The 20,509-nt window shown below is 43.1% G+C and overlaps 1 protein-coding gene across 1 annotated transcript in view; it reads left to right on the plus strand.

The window, feature by feature from the left end:
• Nucleotides 1–1,277: 1,277 nt before the first annotated feature.
• Nucleotides 1,278–20,509, plus strand: part of KCNQ5 (potassium voltage-gated channel subfamily Q member 5) — a 295,700-nt gene continuing 276,468 nt past the window's right edge. The window contains exon 1 of the mRNA XM_074861878.1: nt 1,278–1,636. Within this exon, the coding sequence (XP_074717979.1) occupies nt 1,281–1,636 (356 nt within the window). The 5' untranslated portion in view covers nt 1,278–1,280. The remainder of the gene's footprint in view (nt 1,637–20,509) is intronic.

Below are 20,509 nucleotides of genomic sequence, written 5' to 3' on the forward strand. Positions count from 1 at the left end.
GCCCCGGGGAGCAGCACGGGCGGTGGCTGCCCGCCGCAGGCAGCCGCGGGGCTAAGGGGGGGCTGCGGGGGGGTGACTGGGGGGGCGTCCGCCGAGCACCGGCAATAAACAGCGGCCAAAGCCGGCGCGTCTGCCGCCAGCTCCGGGCGGGGAGGCGCGGAGCGGCCGCGCCTGCGGCGTGGTGAGGTGGATTTTTTTTTTTTTTTTTTTTTTTTTTTCCGCAAGCTCACCTTGATGCGGCGGGGAGTTAAAGGCCCGCTCTCGGCAGGGGGAGCTTTGTTTTCTCGGCACAGCTCGGGCACCGAGCGGCGGCACCGCTGCGCTCCGGCTGCACCGCGCCGGGGCCGGAGCTACCGGGGCCTAGGGGGGAGCCCGCAGGGAGGGCAGCCCCCGCCGCCGCTGGGATTTGCTCTCCCGCCGCCGCGCGGGGCCGGGGCACGGCGGAAGCGCCGGAGCGGCGTGTCGGGCTGCGCCGCCCCCTCGGGGGGACACCCGGCGGCTCGCCTGCGCTGCCCCGCCCGGGCCGGCCACGCTCCCCGCCCGCAGCGGGGTCCCGCCGCCGGCCGAACCGCCCCCGCGCCGCCGCCGAGACTTACGGCAGTTTTGTTACTTTCTCGGACTTAAATGGACATTTCCCGGGAACGGGCGTAGCCCGCGGGCGCCGCGTCCCGCCAGCCGCTCGCCGCCCGCCCCGCCGCGGGCACCGCCGCTGCCTTCGCCGCTCGCACCCCGGGGACGCGGGGGTGCCCGGCAGCGCGGCCCCTGCCAGCCCCCGCCCGCCCGCCCGCCTCTCTCGACGACTTTCTCCGCCGCCGGGAGCGAGAGCAACAGCCTGCCCGGCCCGGCCGGGCCAAGCGCCGCGGGAGGCGGCGAGGGAGCGGGCGGCGAAACGCACCGCCGAGCCGCGGCCCGGAGCCCTCGCCCCCGCGGCCTCTCTGCCGGAGCTGCGCGGAGCTGCCCCCCCGCCCCGCTCCTCCCGCCGCCCCGTCCCGGGCCGCGGAGCCACGCCGGGCGGCGCTGCGGGGGCCGGCGGCCGGGAGGAGAGCGCGCCCGGGGGGGCGCCCGCTGCCTCGCCGGGGCCCCCCGCGAAGCTGCCGCAGCCCGGCCCGCCGCGCCGGGCGCCCAAAGTGGCCCGCGCCCCCGCGCCCCGCGGGCGCCGCCCGGAGACCCTCGGCCCCCGCTGCCTCCTGCGGCCCGCCGCCGCGGGGTGCCTGGCCGCCGCCGCCCGCGCCCTGCTCCGCCGCGGCCCCGGCGCTCGCCCCGGCGCCCGGGGTGATGCCATGCCCCGCAACCACGGCGGCGGGGAGGAGGGCGGCTCCGCGGGGCTCTGGGTGAAGAGCGGCGCGGCGGCGGGCATGAAGGATGTGGAGTCGGGCCGGGGCAGGGCGCTGGCGAGCGCGGCGGCCCGCGGCGACGGCCTGCTGCTCCTGGGCACCGGCGGCGCGGCCGCCCCCGCCGGGCTGCGGGAGGGCCGCCGCGGGAAGCACGGCGCCCGCATGAGCCTGCTGGGGAAGCCGCTGTCGTACAGCAGCGGGCCGAGCTGCCGCAGGAACGCCAAGTACCGCCGGCTGCAGAACTACCTGTACAACGTGCTGGAGCGGCCCCGCGGCTGGGCCTTCGTCTACCACGCCTTCGTGTGAGTACCGACCCCGCTCCCCTCTCCTCCCGGCCCGGCCCCTCCCGGCCCGGCCCCTCCCGGGCGGCTGCACCGCACCTGCCCCCGGCCAGAGCCGCGGTGCACACCTCCCCTCCTCCCGCTCCGCTCCCCGAGCGTCGCTCCGCGGCCGGTCCCCGGGGAGGACAAGTCCCCCGCGCGCTGCGCCGAAAGTGCCTGGGAGTCACCAGCGGAGGCGGGGGAGCCACCGCCACCTGCGGCGCGGCGCTCCGCGGGCGACGGAAAATCCGCGCAGCCCCCGGCGGGAGGCGGTGGTGGCGGGGGCGGGGGGGAGGCTTGGTTCGCCCGGCAGAAGGAGCCGGAGCAGAGCGCGGCGGGGAGCACATGCTCGCTTGGCTCAGGGGCGCTTGAGGCCGCCGGGTTGCGGGGGAGGGGAGGGGGGGGGGGGGCTGCGCGGCGCTCCCGCAGGGGCCGCCCCGCCGGCCCCGAGGTTAGATGGGGCGAGGGGTGCCGGCCGCTCCCGGGCCCCTCCCCGTGGTGGCGGGGCGCGGTGGAGGCGCCGGTGGTACCCCCGGCGTGCGTTTCGCTTCGCGGAGAGCGAGCGCTGCGCGGTTTGAAAAGTTAGCGCCGCGGAGCCGCGCGGCGCGTTTCTTCCTCCCGCGTGTTTTCCGAGCGCGCGTGGTTTCCGCGCCGCAGGGAGTGCGGGGGGCGGCGGGGGCCGCGCCGCCGTCCCACGCGGGCGCTCGCCGCGGGACGCCGCCACCCGGACGCGCCCACCTGCCGCTCGCCGCCCCCGAGGAAGGGCGCGGGGCCCGGCCGCTCCTCCGGCGCTGCCATTTCTGCGCCTTTGCTTTTAGCGAGGGACCGACCCCTCCCGTCGCCCTCGTCCTGACAGAGCCGGGGGCTGAACCGCACGTCCCGGCGCATCGCTCTGCGCGGAGCGGGGCTGGCACCGCGTTGCGAAACTTGCGCTGCTTTACCGACGGAGGCTGGCGTGGGGGAGCTGTGGGAGGGGGGCCTGAGCCTGTAACGACTTAAAGTAGCCCCGGGGCTAGTGGTGTTCCTCAGTTCATTAGCAATCCCCTGGTTTTACGGGTTTTGGTAATATTCGGGGGAAAGGCCCGACGCAAAAGCCTTTTGGACGGCTGAGCGAGCCGTGCAGTGCGGGCTGGCAAGGAGTCACTGCACTGGATCATAGTCCTAGATGAGAACGTTGCGATAAATTGCGGAGGGAGGATGACAGGCATTACTGTATCGGGGATATAACATAAGGTATTTCTGTGTTTGGCTACCGAAAATAGAAATAAATCACAAGTTTTAACTGATACGCTGTAGGTAACTGTATTTCCACGATAGTTGCCGGAATCAAGCTAGCGGTTACAGCCACTTCAGGAAAAAAGCAACTGTTCCCTAAAAGCTGTTTGACAGCGTAAAGAGTGCTCCTCTCCTGGCAGCAGGGGAATCCCCAAATCCGACTTTAATAAAAGTTTTTATAAGTGAAAAAATACTTTGCCAAAACCATGGCAGTCTGATTAATGAGATACTTTGTGAATAGATTTATTTAGTAGATCAAAATAGCTATAGATAACAAGCAGTAGAAACATACTTAATGTAATATTTTACTCAGTAAATGGATTTTTGTCCACTTAGAATATCTGCCCATCCTCTCTGTTTTACTGTGAAAGTCAACTCCTACAGCTTGAACTTTCTTCTTGGAGGGCATTTATTTGTTACATTTTGCTGTTTGGGTTCTTACAGGTGTTATCCTGCAGCATAGATGAATGTAAATTAATGTTGTGAGAATCACCAAAGTATTTACTAGGAATTATCTTACTGCAGTGCCTGAAGTGGCAATATAAAATGTGTAAATTGTAGTTTTGGACCTTTCTCTTTGAGATCCTGAAGAAAATCATTAAAACAAGTACAGTTCGAGTTGGAAATAAGGTTGACAAGTTTAAACCTCAAAAAAAAAAAAAAAATTTCCAAACAGAGTGAAGTCATGACACAGCAGCACTGTAAACAAGGAAGATTGCCAGTTGCGTTTAGATAATTGCCTGCATAGAAAGAGTGCCAGTTTTAATTTTTAATTGCAAATGGCAATTTTGGCAGCTGTAAATGCCAACATTATATCTTTTATCTGAGCAGATCTGTGTGAAAGAGCTTGAAACATTACTGTAATATAAAGGCACCTAGTAATAATATTACCTTTAAGGATCTGTCACTGCTACAGTGTTTAAGGTGCATTTGAAGTTCCATTGGATTTCAGTTTGACAGCCATCCTCATTGCCAGCTTATAAATTATTTTAATGTATTTATATAATTCTGATTTAAAGACTGCTAGATATTCAGATAATATTTTTGGTGTTTCAGGCTCAATTTTTTCTAGCCACCTGATCAAATACAGTTGCATCTTGGAAAACACACCTTCTTACAGAATTAAAAAACAAAACAAAAAGCTCCAGCTATTTGAAAGAAAAAAGTCTTGAGACAAGTGGCCTAGAGTTGCGAAGAAATTACTAAGTACGTGGATGAGATGTCTGCTCCTACCTCTGTTAAACTGTTCTTGACTGCAGTGGAGCCCGTTACAGCTCTGTACTGTTTCTGTTTCAGGAATGGGCTATCTGGGGTGAGACCTTTTGTGTATATCATTGGTCTCCTGAAATGAAGCTCACTCTGATATGCAGGTTGAAGTAACACAAGGGTAGTTTCAGAGTTTCAGTTGGAAGTCTTAGATGTGGAAGTTTGTTTACATTTGCCTGTTTGTTTTTGAAATAAGAAGTGGGGAATTAAGCATCAGTTACAAACAAGAAACCATCCCTGCAGTGATTCTTTCATTGCTTATTTCCACAGGGAAAAACACTTTAGAGCTGATAATTATGCACAGTTCACTCTTTTTTCTTTTTGCCCTTTCAAATGAGAGAAGAACAGGCCAACCACCTGAGGAACGAGGGTTGTGACCTACATTCAGAAGTCAATTGGTTAGTTTATTTATAAATATAAACTTGCCAAATGCTGGAAAAGACAGCTGTTCTGCAAACTTCTGCTACCAGAGGAAGGATTTACTCTTGAGCAAAGGCCTTTGACTTCAGTAATGTTGTGCTGGGGAGCAGACCCATAAATTACGTGTTTCTTGGATCCTTTTTGGGCACCTCAGTAGATCTTTACATGGAAGCCCTAGTTAAAAATCTAAGATCTTTCCTGCAAGTTTTTGCAAAACTGCTTTTCAGATACCACGGTCTTCTGTTCTTAATCATTCAGGAACACCGAAAATACGAACACTTATCAAATCAGAAAAGAACATTCATACCATTTGTGAGTAATGAGTCAGTAACTTAAACTCCTGCTAGTAAAATATTTATGCCACACCACATCACCTACATGTGGAGCATGTGCATATTTAAGATGCGTGCGCCTACATTAAAATACTGTGATATTGTAACTGTTCAAAAGCATTGTCTTGGGATGTCATAGGATTTCTTTCTGTTGTTGCTGTGGCTGTTTATTTAGATTATTTTGGGTTCTTTGGTTTGATAAAAATGTATAGACATTGCCTTAGAATTATCAAAGGGGAATTACATATTTGTTGCAAATTTAACTCTGGGTTTCATCTCCAGTTGTCAAAAGGATTTTGTATTATTTTTATTCTTAATTGACATTCTGAAAAAGAGATGGCATGAGAGCTTCAGAAAAAAATACTGCTCTTTGATACTGTTTATACTGGTAGGGTATAATTAGTTGCATAAGTTTCCTAATTTAACATGTTGGATTTATTTCAGGAGTAATAAAGTTTCTGTTTCTTACAGACTTCTTTGTACTATACTCCATGCATCCCATGTTTGTTGTGGGGATGTCCTTCTCTTTACAAAGCCACCACCTTTTGCTCTGGAAGGTTCTGAATCACAAATCGCAGGGCTGGATGCGTGCACAGGGGCAGTATCACTTTGCATGACCTGTGTTGATACGTTTCCACGGGCATCCTCTGTTGGCCACTGCTGGAGATAGGATGCAGTGCTAGATGAATTTAAGAGCCTGTACGGTGTTCTTGTTCTATGTTCTAATCTAATGATGCCATCAAAGATTTAACTAGCTATTTTAGCTTTCCAGATCTGCCGGAAAGGACATAGCTTACTAATGATCAGATGGCAATTGAACAGCAGCATCTTTGCATGTGAGCTAACAGCGCTGCATCATACTGTGCCATTTGTATAATTAGGGAGGTTTCACATTCTGATTAAAAAAACCCAATAATGTGCAACAGCCTAAATACTTGCTTTTTCTCCTGCTATCAGAAAGTAGGAGAAATTATTTTAGCTCTTTATTTTATCCATCTCAAGTCATCTAATGAACTAGTTCTAGGTGCTCTGTGGGTAGATCTATGGCTTTCATCTTTTCAAGCACAATTTCAGAGTCAGGGTCTGATGTTGTTAGGACAACAATACATTTTTTATATGCTTTAAAAAACAAATAACAGCATGATATTTACAAATAACTAATAGTGTTGACAACAGAAATGATGTGGCAAAGCAAATCTTATTAGGTATTAAGGAGGTAAAAATTTAAAACTCTTTAAGTGTAACGCCTAAACTTTAGGAGGCATTTTCTTTCAGAGTGACAGTGAATGATGGTAGATATTTAGGTGCACTTCAGTGTAAATCTGCAGTGGTCTGCAACATCTGAGACAGTCTGCGATTCTGTATGTGTGCTTATTTCTCACTTAAACATTGTTTGGAAGAGACCTGTGGAAGTCACCCAGTCTGACAGGAAGGCCCAGTCGTGTCAGCCAGGGTTTGTCTAGACAGGTCTTAAACTTCACTGGATGGAGTTCCCACCACCTTGGTGGGTAGCATACAGGTCTGCAACACCCACCTGTTGAGAAAGGAGGGGTTTTGACATGGGGAAGGAAGAATGGGAGAGCCAACCTGAACCTCCCAAGTGGCAGTTTATGGCCATTGCCCCTTTATGTATCATCTGGCACTAGCAAGAAGAATTTGGCTTCTTTATCCTTGTAATTTCCCTTCAGGTAGCTGTAGGCTGCTACTAGGTCATCAGATCACCCTTTTGCCAGTCTGAACAAGCTCACTCCCTCAACTTCTCTAAGACACAAGCTCGAGGCCCCCGACTACCTTGGTTGCTGTCCAGCGTCTCTTCCAACTTCTGCACATCCCTGCTCAGCTGGAGATGGGGTGCACGACTAGGTGCCATAGTGTGAGGCCACCTAGAGTAGAGGAGAAAAATAACTTTCTACAGCCTGATGGCCCCATTCCTCTAATGCGGTTGTGTGCTGCTTGTCTTATTTTTGATGAGGGCACGCTTATGCTGCTGTGTCCACAGGAACGCCAAGGCCCTTTTTGGTGGGGCTGCTGCCCAAACAGTGGGTTGTCAGCCTGTATGGATGCATGGGATCCTTCTGCACCAGATGCAGATCTCTACTTTTCTCTTAATTGGACTTCATAGGTTTTTATGTTCACATCCTGAATTTTCTTGTGCTACCTCAGTCACTATACACTGACCAGAGAGGTGGAAATAAAACAATCTTTAAAACCACTTGCATTTTCTCCGTGATTGTCAGAGAAGGTAAAATGTTCAACAACCCTTCATTCCTCCTCTTTCCTGGACATGTTGTTCACGGACAGCAGTCCTCTCCTCACGAGCAATAAATAACATCTACCTTCTTTTTTTCGCTTGTTTTTCGTTGGAGCACTATTGCCCACCTCAGGATTTTCAGTAGATAAGTATCAGAATTGTTTATGATGTGATGTATACTTACCTTAGTAAAATACTGTTTCGTGTTTTATTTTTTGAGGCTTGGCCTACTAAGTTTTCTCATTTGTACTGGACTCGCTTTCCCCCTCAAGAGCAGTGATCCAGAGGAGACAACAAATTTGCCATAAAAATCAAAACTGATCCTCTGAAAGAAGAGAACAAAAGGCTTTCTCTGAGAAAGTGTCACCAAGATGTGGGTTGGGAAAAGTTCCTGCATGTGGAATTTCTTGTATTTGTCATAGGATTTATTTCTAAACGGGATTAGGAATTATGGATAGGAAGGTGGATAGTATCTTAGGTTAGTGTTTGGTTTTCAGATTTTTAAATAAACGTACAACCTTTGCAAGCATGGTCTTCATCTTTTCTCCATTTTAAAGCAAGAAGTGAGTTAAGAGCTTTCTTTGTAATTATCTTTTTGCTGTAATTTTTTCCCCTCATGCAAAAATCATGCAATTGGCATTATATTTGGGGGTGACAGTCCTATCTCAGATCTGCTTTTCTTGGCGTGTCAGTCTTGGGCGTGACATTTCTTGTCTTCCTTATTGAGTGTCTTTTATGATGCAGGGACGCTTGATGAACTTCCTGTGGTCTCATATGGTGAAAGAAGTTGCCCTAAATTATAGATTTTTGTCCAGGGGTCATAGGATCTATGAATGCATAATGTAGCATTAAATATGTGCTGTCTCAAAGGAGTAGTTGTTTCAGAGGCTGCAAGAAAAACTTTAATTGCCTGTGAGACAATATTTTGTGACAGATTTTCAGAGTAGGCTCTAGATGATAGCTTAATGAGCTAGACACCTTTTTTTTACTTTTTTTTTTCCCCCTATACTTTTTAAGTTTCCCTGGTCTTTGTCTTTTTAAAGCAAAAATAAAAGTCATGATATCTACACAGACTTGATGCTCTTTCCGTGCTCCAAATCTGACTACATTTTTTAATAGCTATTCATCCTGGTTTACTGTTGTTGTTTGTAGCTTGATTAAGTTCCCTAAACTGGGTGAAAGTACAATTGAACTGATATTTTTTCAATAATTGCAAATGTTTTCTAGCATCAGCCAAATGGAATACCAATGATCATTCAGTCATTAGTAGTGATTTCCCTATTCATGAGGATAAACGTCATTAATATATTTACCAATACTCATAAAAATGCAGTGAAATTTTTCATAATAGTTTTGGTGCAAAGGGAAAGTACATGGTTTGTAATTTCATTAATCTTTTTATGGAGAAAATATATAAAAGCAAAAATTTATATTCCTAGACAGTGTAAACTTCTGACATTGCAAATAAATCTCACTGCTGTAAGGTAGTTGTTTTTTAATAATTCAAAGGTAAAACTGAATTGCCAAGTCTTTAACATTTTTATATGGTTCATATTTCCATTACCATAAATGTCTGATGAAAATTAATGAAATTTGCCACTGATTTTAATTGAAGCAAAAGTGAGTCTTCTGCACACAGGTAAAAGAGGTGGAGCAGAAAGCATAAATAACACTATCTTATGCAAAATCTTTAACATGTATACACAACAGACATCATTTGCTACATTATTCCTAATGAGGCACATGTTTATTCTTACAATAAATGTTGCTTTTTCCCTTTGCAAACCATTAACACAACAGAGCGTGCATTCTTGGCTTTTTTAATTAATGATGGTGTATTGAGATCCACTTCTAGATTTGTATTATATAAACTATACTAAGTTTGGGGAAACATGTATTTTTGTTCTCCTTTCTTCTTTTCTCTGAGAGATTTTTTTTGAAAGTTTGGTTTACAGATTTCCTGTAAGAGAGCAGAGGTAGATTACCCAAGGGATTGCCACCACAGCTCAGTTAAGGTTGAAAATTCATCAGCTGTAAAGTTTATCAATTGCAGAAGAATTTCAAGCAGTTGCTGTGCTCATGTGCAAAGTAAACTTCCTTTAAATATATTAATTAAAAGTTCAAAGCCTGTCTTACAGGTCAGCTGCACTTAAGAAATATTTTCAATTTTCTGTTGAGCATTAGATTTATCTTGTGATAGTGGTCTGAGTTGCAGTGTAATTGCGTTACAGGAAGCTCAGAAAAACATTCATCATTTTGGGCACTGAAGTGTAGTCTCAGGCAGTGTCCTCTACTTGAAAGACTATGTGATTACTTCTTAATGTATACAGTCTGATCCAGTGCTTCAGAAGTGGACACAGTCCTCCAGCTAGCCATATCTGAATTTCTCTATTTGGCCTTCACCCAAGAAAATCTTCAAACATAAATATGTGTATTTTTCTTTACAGAGATGGACATAAATATGTAGTAAGCATTTTCTTGAAGAATGAATGATTTTCAAAGGCATGGAGTACCTGCAGCTTCCTTTCATTATTCTATTGTGCATTCAATGGGTAATTCACTTTTTTCTCCCCACTTGTATAGAAAGAAGTTTAACAAATTAATCATGCTCTTAAACTGATTAGAAATAATGAAGAAAGGAAGTTCTGTACCTGCCCACTTCTTGATTTAAGCAATATATTCCTGTTTGTCTTGGCTTCCTTCTTGCTTTGAGACTCCCTAGTTCAACAAAGCAAACATATTACGCCTTTCAAGATTTCTGTAGAGTTTTAATTTTGTTGTAGTCATACCTGATATCATATGGTAGCAACAGACTGGTGCCAGCAGTCAAATATGACCAAACCAACAGAGTAAAAACTTTCTGCTTTGATAGGAAAAAAATGCTACTGAACACTTTCAGATGCCTCCTCAGTTCACTAGTGACATAGATTAGAGCATTTGCACACACCCTTTTGAGGTCATTCAGTCAGAAATAGCATCTAACTTCTCCTAGGGCATTAAATTTAATTGCTTCATACAGCCTAAGCTCATCCATAACCGTGGTATCTGAGAATTACCCATTAGAAGCAAATGTATAAATCTTCCTCTTCCAAGCTCTTGTGGCAGGAGTGCACTTAAAAGTTACTGCTGGGGCCTTTCTGAATAAGCAGAAGAATCCTGACATACTTGAGAGGGCCTTTTGTGGGAAAATTAAGATGAAATATTGTTTTGGATGCATTTCTGTAAGTAGTGGGGGTGGAGGGCCACTGATCCTTGGCAGTGAGTTTGGAAATGTGGGTCGGTCTCCCCAGGAGACAAGTCTGTATCAGTAACCACATCTTTTCAATGACAGAACTGCCACATTGCCAGAGAATGACGGGTGATGGCTCAGTCAAAGCTGGCATGGTGAGGCTGGAGTGGTGTCAGCACTGCAGCCAGGGCTGGTGAGCAGGTAATGTCCTCTCCCCTTCAGTGGCCCAACACTGGAAAAGAGGCATTGCTGTGTTGCCAGAAAATCATGCAGCGAACTCATCAGCTTGAAAAACTCTTTTATATCCAAGAAAGTTGTGCTGACTGGGGTTAGAAGTAGTCACTAAAATCATTAGGAGGAAAGAAATCTCTGCTCTCATTTCTGTGCTGTTGATACTTTGCTGTAGAGTCAGGGTTTTTTCATAGGCATCAGATGAACCATTGCCACAGGAAGGAGCAGTCTTGCTCTTTGCTGCTCTCTGCAAAAGGATGCGTCTAGGTGGCAGGAAATGTAAAGCGGCATGTGAATGAGCTACTTGCAGGTATCTGTGCAGTGGGGAGGAAAGAAGAGCCTGTGCTGGCAGTTGGCGGGTTTTTCTTAGACCTGTCCCTCAGGCCCTTCTGAAGTGCAGTTGGGAGGCAGAACTTTGAATCATAGAATCGTAGAATCTTTTAGGTTGGAAAAGTCCTTTAAGATCATTTGAGTACAACTATAAGCTTAACACTGTCAAGTCCACCACTAAATCATGTCCCTAAGTGCCACATCTATATGTCTTTTAAATACCTCCAGGGATGATGACTCAACCACTTTGCTGGGCAGCCTGTTCCAATGCTTGATAACACTTTCAGTGAAGAAATTTTTCCTAATATCCAATCTAAACCTCCCCTGGTGCAACTTGAGGCCATTTCCTCTTGTCCTATCGCTTGTTACTTGGGAAAAGAGACCAACACCCACCTCACTACAACCTCCTTTCAACCTCCTTTTCTCCTGCCTTTGACCCCACCTACTTGTTTTTACTAGAAATCTTAATTGAATGTTGTTTTTTTCAATGAGGTTCCAGTATACTTCCTATGCAACTGTGGTTAGTCGCAATAAGTATGCGTGTTCTCAAGTGATTTATTTAATTGCTAGTCATTTAGTCTGTAGACGTTTCTCTCTTTGAGATGTCCCAACTGCGTCTGTAGACTGAAGATGAAGCAGAATTTAGAATAAAAGAGGAACAACTTCGTTAATGTCTATGGGTGTTGTAAATTTTTATATAATAAAACAGGTTGTTCGAACAGACATATTTCTTTCCCCTTAAGCTTAGAAAGAATAGATTTCATTTGGTGGTTGGAGATACTGTCTGGAAAGAAGTTAACCTTCCTCAAAGGTTGCACTGACTGCTGACTAAACTCGTGATTTGGCTTCCGCAAATAATCTGTTTGCTGGGTACTGGAATTGAGAGGTTATTGTAGGCAGTGATGAGGCAGGTGGTGATCCTGAATTATAAATACTAGAAGGAATTCTGATTTGCATCCTGAAAATGCATGTGGACATACTTTTTAGTGGTATAGTTTTAGGCACTTACATAATAATTAGAAGTCAAACTGATCATTGATAAAAGCTCTATCTTTCAATCACAGATGATGGCAAAAACCGATCTGAATTAGAGACATTTTTATAAAACTTCTGAAGTTATACTTGAGAAAGTCTTCTATGGAGAGCAGAAGGCCTATCCTGAAATCTTCAACGCTACTAACTTATGTACGTGCAGGAACTCCACATGAGATTTTGCTGTTTGGAGTCATTATGTAGGGAGAGTTATGGTGAGAGCATTTGTGGAATTGCAGAGGCAGGAGAAGTTATCTAGGTGGGAACAAAATCATTGAGGTGAAGGAGAATTTATGAATGCCTACTTGACTGTAACAGTATTTGACCGATACTGAATATTACTTTCAGGTTAGAAATGCGTTTGTCTTATAGAAATAATATGTTTTTAATTAACATTTTCCCCCTTTTATTATCTGCTTTCTGAGGAGACAAAGCTGAAGTACTAGTGTGAATCAATTTATTGGATTTCTATATATATAAAACATGGTATTGATCTTTAAATTTTTCTTCCATTGAGGTCTTGACCTTGTCTGCAGTCCTGAGGAAATAATCAGTAATTCTTTTACTACAACATGAAAATTTTATTCACTACCTGATTGTGTTTCTGATTGCTTTTCCTTTGGTAAATGTTCATGTAAATCTCCCTGCTGAGTCTGAGCCTCAAATGGTTTATTCCCATCTGGGTCCACTCTCTGCTGGAGCTTAGGTCACTTTTTAGCTGCTCTTGCAGGTCATTTGATGTGAAGGGATGCAGCCGGGTCAGCACAGTGCAGCCCAGTCTCTGACCTCCAGCATGACTACGCCTGCACTTGGAAGAGAACCTGGGGAGGTGCATCTGACATTCCAGTACTTCTGAATACCCTTTAGCTTGGTCAGAAATACAGTCCTCAGGGACTTTTTCTGCAGGAAGGAATTCAGTCAGTCTTATTCCTGTCCAGGGAATTTCTCCTTGAAACCATAGCTGAATTAATAATATCCATAAAATATCAAAGACATCTAAAATATTATAATATTCAATTAAATGTTGTTATTGCTGCTGTTCATTAATGGAAGAGCTGGAGCTGAAGTAGCTGTACCACACTGAAACACGATATCACACCAGTAATTGCAGGAAGAGAAGTATTTACTTGGAAAAATCCTTTGTATGATTTTGCTCTCCAGTATTTTTTCATCTGCCCATATCTCTAAATTACCTCACTGCAGTGAAGGGTCATGGGATTCTTTTTGTCTTCCCTTTATCACCAGCTTTAGGAGTTAATAATAAATAATATAATGGATAGTGACTGAAAACTCAGATATATTAAGACAGCAAAATGACATTTCAGATACAATCTGTATCTGGAAGATAAAATTAGCAGAGTTCTCAGTATTTAAGAAGTATGATTTTATGAAATTTTGATTGTGTTTTTCAGGTTTATTAATCCCTGGCAAAATTATGCTCTTCTCTGTCTTGAGCATAAAAGAGGCAAATCTCTGTGAAATAAGACTAAAATGAAAATGATCCTGGATGAAAACGTGAACAGTTGTAAAGATTTTGAAGTCATTTAGAGAAGAGTCTGTCAAGAGATCTGAAGTGTATTTTGATTTGGGGAATGAGATAAGTATATTAGGGAAGCCCACTCATCTCCCAATACCTACACTGGGCATCCTGCAATGAACCAGTGTTTGCTTTCAGCACCATCCAGTGTGTGTCACAGAGCAATGTTTATGAACATACAGGGGATCTGATGTATTCAGTATGTTGCACTGGCTCAGTACTGTAATGGATATGTGACGTTGGCAGGTTATGCTGTTCCAAGTATGGATCTGTGGATTAATTTCAAACTGAGGACTGCCGTGCCAACCTCTAGAGGGTGTGCAGGTGACGGCAACAAATCACTACACATACAGTTCATACTGTTTTCTGGCAGGAGGATGAAACTGGTATCTCGCAGTCTAGCCCTGGGAATTGCTGAATTGCTGGTTATGTGTTCTAAAAAATCATTAACATTTTTAGTTTGATTAAAACCAATAATTAATGCAGAATACTGGAAAAGTGTTAGAATACCTTGTGAAAATGATGGCACACACAGCTACAGCTCTGCAGGATGTCATTCACTAATCCACAAACTTCTTTCATGTACCAAATGCAAGTTCATGATTAAATAATACCAAGTATTTGTATCATTTTTGTTCTTGGGTGTTCTAGTTACCTATCTAGCTATCTGTCAGTGTCTTAGATGCTCTGCAAACAGTGAAAAATCTTCACAAAAGAAATCTGTCTTTTCTCTTGGAATAATATGGAAAGGCACCACAATGGCATTGGTCAGCATCGTAGGCAAGAATGTCAATTCTCCCCCTACATTCTTCTAAATTACTGTAGACAACAATGTCACTGTCTTTTATTGAGGATGTAACCCAGGCATCATTGTTGAGACGGATCTTTATTATTGCTAATATGATTTCTGTCTGCCTAATATCTCAAAGGTATGACCTATCTGTTGCTACAGCTCAAACTATCGCTCATTCTAAACGTTTCAGTTCTTGCAACCTCCTTCTGTCTGGACTCAGCAGTATGCTCTGAGTGCTCATCCCTATGACTGTATAACCCCCTCCCTCAGCCCAGAGTTAGCTCCTCTTACTGCCTAGGGAGAAAGTTATTTCTCTTAACTTTCAATAGCTGTAAAAAAGCATCTGGCTATTTAATTTTTAAAATTACATTTATAACTTAATAACGAAAAGAGAAAGTTAACTTTGCATGATTCATTAAATGGAAAAAAAAAAGAACAAATGAAACCGTTCCTTTCTGCTGCATCTGACAACCTCAGCAGCACGTGATAGAAATGCTGTTCATTCAACGGTAAACTACTGACAGCAGAGGACTAATGTGGGTGCATTTCTAATTTACTGCAACTAAACCCCACTTCAGTAAACCTGTAACTAAAACTGTGGTGTATTTTTTTCCAGTCACTTTTTGAAAGTGACATTTATTTTAGCAAATACTGAGCTGTTACATTAGCTGGAAATTTCACTGTGTAATGGTTTTATGAATGTTATATATCATGTGCTTAATGAGAGTTTTCTTCCTGCATTATTTGGCTTTGTCTGAAGATACTGACTTAGAGAAATGGATGCCTGGTAGAAGAACAAGCAGAATGGCAATGCAGCTTCCCAGCACGTGGCAGGGATACCAGGGTCCAGATGAATTAATGGTGGTAAAGATACACCTAGTCTTACCACTTTTTCTGAGGTTGGGAGCTAAAAAAACCAGCAGATATTATGTGGCTGATAGAAACTAGTAAGAACGTGGGGAACGTAGTCAATGGGATGCCCTATGAGAACAGATTGATACCAGTCTCAAGAGTTCTTTGAAACAGACTGTTGTCAAAATCCTAGGGCTTGACAAACTTTGAGAAACGTAGACATGAATTGGACTAGTTTGTTCAATTTAAGGTATGTTTTTATGAAGCATCTTCTCTCAAAACAGGCCTCTGCATCTGCATACTTTTGCAGTCTGTAGTATGGAATGAGGATGGACTTAATGCTCTTCAGCTAGTTTAATTAATTTCAACTGATCACATTGCTGTGATATGATCACTGTGTCTTTGGAACATTCTATCAAACTTTTAAAGCCTTGTATAAAGTCTAATTTTTCAAAAACAGGAGTAAAAAAGAGTGTTTTTGCTTGTGACCTAGGATGGAACAGCAATTCAGATCTTTGCAACTAGAAGTCTAAACCTCTACAGATGACAGGTGTTTAAAATTGATATATATATTGTGTCTAGGTAGGCCGAGTCCACTATGTCTGCTGTTTGGGTTCTGCATTGGATCATTCAATACATTGTGTTCATTAAAATAGACCCTAGAATTTGTTTGCCTTTTTAGTGCCTCAGAGAACACACTGGGAAAGCTAGAAATGTATGGCCTTTCTGTTCACACAACCATAGCAGACCAAAGAGAACCCATGCTTTCCTGAAACCTCAACCTTGTTCACATCTTCCCCAAAGACAAAGCAAAGCAAGTAGGACTGTCAGCTCTTTTATCCTGAGGGGGGGAAAAAAAGCTCACTGGAAAAACGTGGTTATTCCTTTTTTTTTTTTTAACGTGGAAAGTCGTGGCAAGCTTTTGAGTCTGAAGTGAAATGTTTCTAGATTTTTTTTTTCCCAATGTAAAGGTGAAGAAAATCTTCTTTTTCTTCTTAGCAGATTTCAGGTGTTTTCTAAAAAGCCACTCAAAATAAAGACATTAGACTTCCCTTTGAGTGGCTTTTTAGCTACTCTGCCAGTCAATTTTTTCTTCTTTTGGTTGTGCCCAGTTGGTTTCCTAAGGGACTAATGATCTTCTCCTACCTCTGTGCTCTCTGATTAACTCAAGTCCTCCCTCAGGGGACCATGGAACTGGAACTTAAGGGCTCGCTAATGGTCACCCTTGTAAGAGGACCCCATGGACATTGCTGAGGGGTGAAAAGAACACAGCTTCTATCATAGTGGTTTATTTCCTTTGAAATTTCAGCACCATGCTGGCATTCAGCTCACACTGCTCTGGGCTTTCAGAAAACTCTTTGATGCATTCAAGCATGTAGATGTTTATAGATATATATATATATGTAAAAGCGCTGACATACATTGCTGTCCCCATTAATAAAAGCAGAGAACATGATTTATATTTTATTGAGTCAAACACTAGTAGTTTTGGATAGAGAAGTCTTTAGCAGGTACCAAATGGCAGTTCAAATCCTAAAGCTGTTTACTAGTCATTAATTCCAGGCTCAATCCAGAAGCTCTTATTCAAGCAAAATACCAGTGAAGTAATAGGATGCTTTATCTTTGTATTCTTGAATTTTCTAAGAGTGCTGTGTAATTTAAAAAAAATTTCTACTTCAGGTTTCTATCAGCCTCGTGTCATCGTTGTCTTGTGCAGCCTCACGAGGGATTGCTTGTGCTGCGTGAACTGCATTATGTTATATGGTAAATCATCTGCAGCTGCAGTGGATCACAATATGCTGTAGACAATGTTTTTAGACCTTTGCTTTAACCATTTGCAATGAATAACAGAGACTGTAAGTGGCAAAATACTTTTCCTTCAAAAGTAGCCATTAAAATACTCCTGCAAAAGTAACCATAGTTTGGAAAATGATATGGTACAAAATAACGTATTTTGCTACATACAGTTTTATTCATTTCTGAAAGTGATTGTTCTCTTGCAGGCATGGAAATCTGGATATGCTCCTAAGGTAAAATCAATAGGAAATACTTCAGTTGTTCAAATAGCTCTTAAACATATTTTATTTAGTTTGATAGCTGATTGTATATTATGTTTGCAGCCTTTGTGCAAAGCAGTGTTTAATAGCAGAGTTTGCTTCATAATTAATATAAATGAAGACTGTTCTTCGTATTATCAGTCTAAAAACCCCCACGTATTCATATAATGCAGTTGATGTGAAGTTGCCACACTGCTTGGAATTTATTGCCATATTGCTTGACACATAGCTATCAACAAAAAGAACCCCTTGCAACTCAAACTCAAGACTTATAACCTCCCGTTTAGAAAATGACCTTACAAGTTAGTCAAATGACTGGATTAGCAGGGTTATAACGGTTCTATGGAACAGTAGCTATTAATGGAAAGTTCTCAATATTGGCATGGATCACTTACTGGTTTCTCCTACATTGCCTATGTATGCAGTGGTTATCAATAACTATAATTGCTTTGTAGCAATTCTCAGGCCATTCTCTTACTGTTATGACTAATTTTTAGATTTCCTAAAATTTAGGCAGAAAATATCTAGGGATTAATCTACTGTTTTGTTTTGTGCTTTGTCTAACAACTTTGTGTAAGTTGATAATTATTAATGGCCACACTTGGGGCATGAAAACAAATATCCTAACATTCTCATGATGAACTACGTTTTCGTTTGAAATCTCTGGGACCGTATTTGGTTCAGTTGATTTACATAATTTGCTTGCATAGTATTGTGAAAGAGTAAAGTAAAACAGCTCAGCTGCACCTGACATCTTAGAGATGTTTCCAAGTGAAGAGACCTGGACAACCACTTTTTTTGGGAAGTCACCTGGCCAGTTGCCCACCTGTCATGGACCACTTCCAAAGACAGCACCCGAGCTTACCATTTTAACTTAAGGTTGATGACAAAGTCTCAGCATGAGTTGCTAGTTAAGTCTGGCTTTCTACCAGTTCTGTGTTTGTCGGAGTCATTAAAGGAATTAAATCTGGCTGGAAGTTTGTTTACAGAGAGGGATGATTATCAAGCAAAAAACCTTGCATTTATAAAGGTGTAAAAAGGTGGTAGATAACTGCTGGCAACCAAAGATATCACTGCTTTAGTGCACTTACCCTTATTTGATGTTTAATCCTGTTCTGTAACATTCAGTTTAGAGTAGTTGGTCCTCTGACTCACTGTGTAAGGTCACACTTGTGATGATATTCTCAGCAGTACTGGGGACAACTACTACTTTGATACTGTTTCCTGTTGTGAACTTCTTCCTTGCAGTGTGGTGTATGCTAATACATTACAACTTGCAGCTTGCAGTGTTTTATTGCTTAATTTAACCATAGCTTGCATTTCTTATGGTTTGATTGGTTGGCAAAGCATGGAGAAATTCTGAGTCAGACACACCTATTTCTGGATGCCCAATATGATTAGGTGCAGCCCTGAAGGAACACGTTTTGTGCAACTTTCCAGGCACACAAAATGCAGAAATATGAGGGATGGTTTAAAAATTGTTTGGAAGAAAATAGTGCCATTTAACTTTGAATTATGATTGTACCTGTTCTGATGAGCCTCTTGGTAATGATGACATTCTGCTTTTTTTTTTTTCCCCTCTATTTTCTCGTTGCTTTTTTTTTTCTTTTAATAATTATAACTGTGATACATATGAAATATGCCAGATGGACATTCCTGGAAATGTAGGTGTCCTGTATAACCTCAGAGTGGCTATACAGAACCAGCATTGTCATTAAATTCCACAGATTTCTGTTTTCTGTAGCCCTGTCCTGGGGCATTGCTGTTGAAAGTGAGTTTTGTTTCTGTAGCTTGTGTAGTCTGGTTTGCATGACCAGCCTGCTAAAAAGTGTGCTAATTAGTGGTACTGCAGTTGGGTGCATGGTGCCGATTGAAAAAAGGACTGAAACCAGCAGCTTGTATTCCAGGGGACACAGGAATTATTCACTGCGGATAATTTTTGGCTCCTAACAATTGGGTTTGAATTTGTCACTAGGAGAGGGAAGCAGTTTGATTATAAATGTCTTACTAAAAAGGAAAAGTATCTGAAAAATGTTTCCATATATTTGAAGGCTAAGATTCTATTGAACAGATAAGTGTTAACTGCATCAAACATGATTACGTGCCTAATTGCTTGTGTGTAAGTAACAGAGTAAAATTGTTAGGGGTATTAACTGAGACACACCTGGAAGCAATTAAACCCAGCAGTATATAGTATTGGTTTTCTTGAAATTCAAAAAAATCTTTCAATTCTCACAGCACAAAATCACATACCTCCATGTATTGAAAATATTGTGTCCTAAGAGAAGTGGGTAGAATTTAAGGGCATAAGGAAAAAATTCCATTTTTATGCACTTCTATAAAGAAACCCAGAACCTATTTTTAGTTTTTCTTTAGATTTATCTTTTGAGGTTTGCCATTGTTTTATCTGCTTCATTTGAGAGCTCATGTGCTGCATCAACTCTACCCTTGGCATGGTTTTCTCTGGGAGGTGCCAATAAATGTTTGCCAAGGTGTGGCTGTGTGGGAAACCTGGCTTGCTTTTTGGTGCTGTTAAGCCGCTGGTCTGCTGTTGTTGTGGTAGTTACTTCAACTCTGGGTAGTCAGTCTTGAAGTCTGTAGTAATGTGAATACTAGGTTTGGATCACTATATTTTTATATTTATGGTTACTTACGCTTTTTCCCTATTGTGTATCTTCATTTATTTTTTGTTAAATATATGGTCTTATGAGTCTTGTTTATTTCCTCTACTAAAAATAGTTTACATATGAATTTCTTATCTGTGAAACCTTACGTTAAGATTAAAAATACTCCATTTAAAATATACATATTGCAAACCGGTATTAAATAGTTAAAACTAGATTATTCTGTTTCTTTTATTTAAAATCCAGTTAAGTAGGTAATAACAGTAAATGCATTCCCTAACATTCCAGTAAACAGCATGGACAACATCTTGAATTACCAAGACAGAAAAAATGAAGTGACATTGGAGACACAAAGAGTGGAAATATACAGCCAAAGCTGAAATTCTGTGAAATTGCTGTGGTATTTTTGGTTTATTTTTAAAAAGGAAATAATTTTTATAAAAGTATCATTCTAAAACCCATACACAGTAATTTTTTAAAAATAATATTGATGTGAATGAGCATTTATCCCTTGCTGTGTAGTGGCATTTCTTCTGTGTTTTAAGCTTGCCTTTCCTTTCTATGATGTTGTTTGTTTCTTTTGACCTAACAGGCACACACTGGATAGGTGTGCCAGTGCAATGTGA

The sequence above is a fragment of the Strix uralensis genome, chromosome 3 (assembly GCF_047716275.1).
Source record: "Strix uralensis isolate ZFMK-TIS-50842 chromosome 3, bStrUra1, whole genome shotgun sequence".
NCBI lineage: Eukaryota > Metazoa > Chordata > Aves > Strigiformes > Strigidae > Strix > Strix uralensis.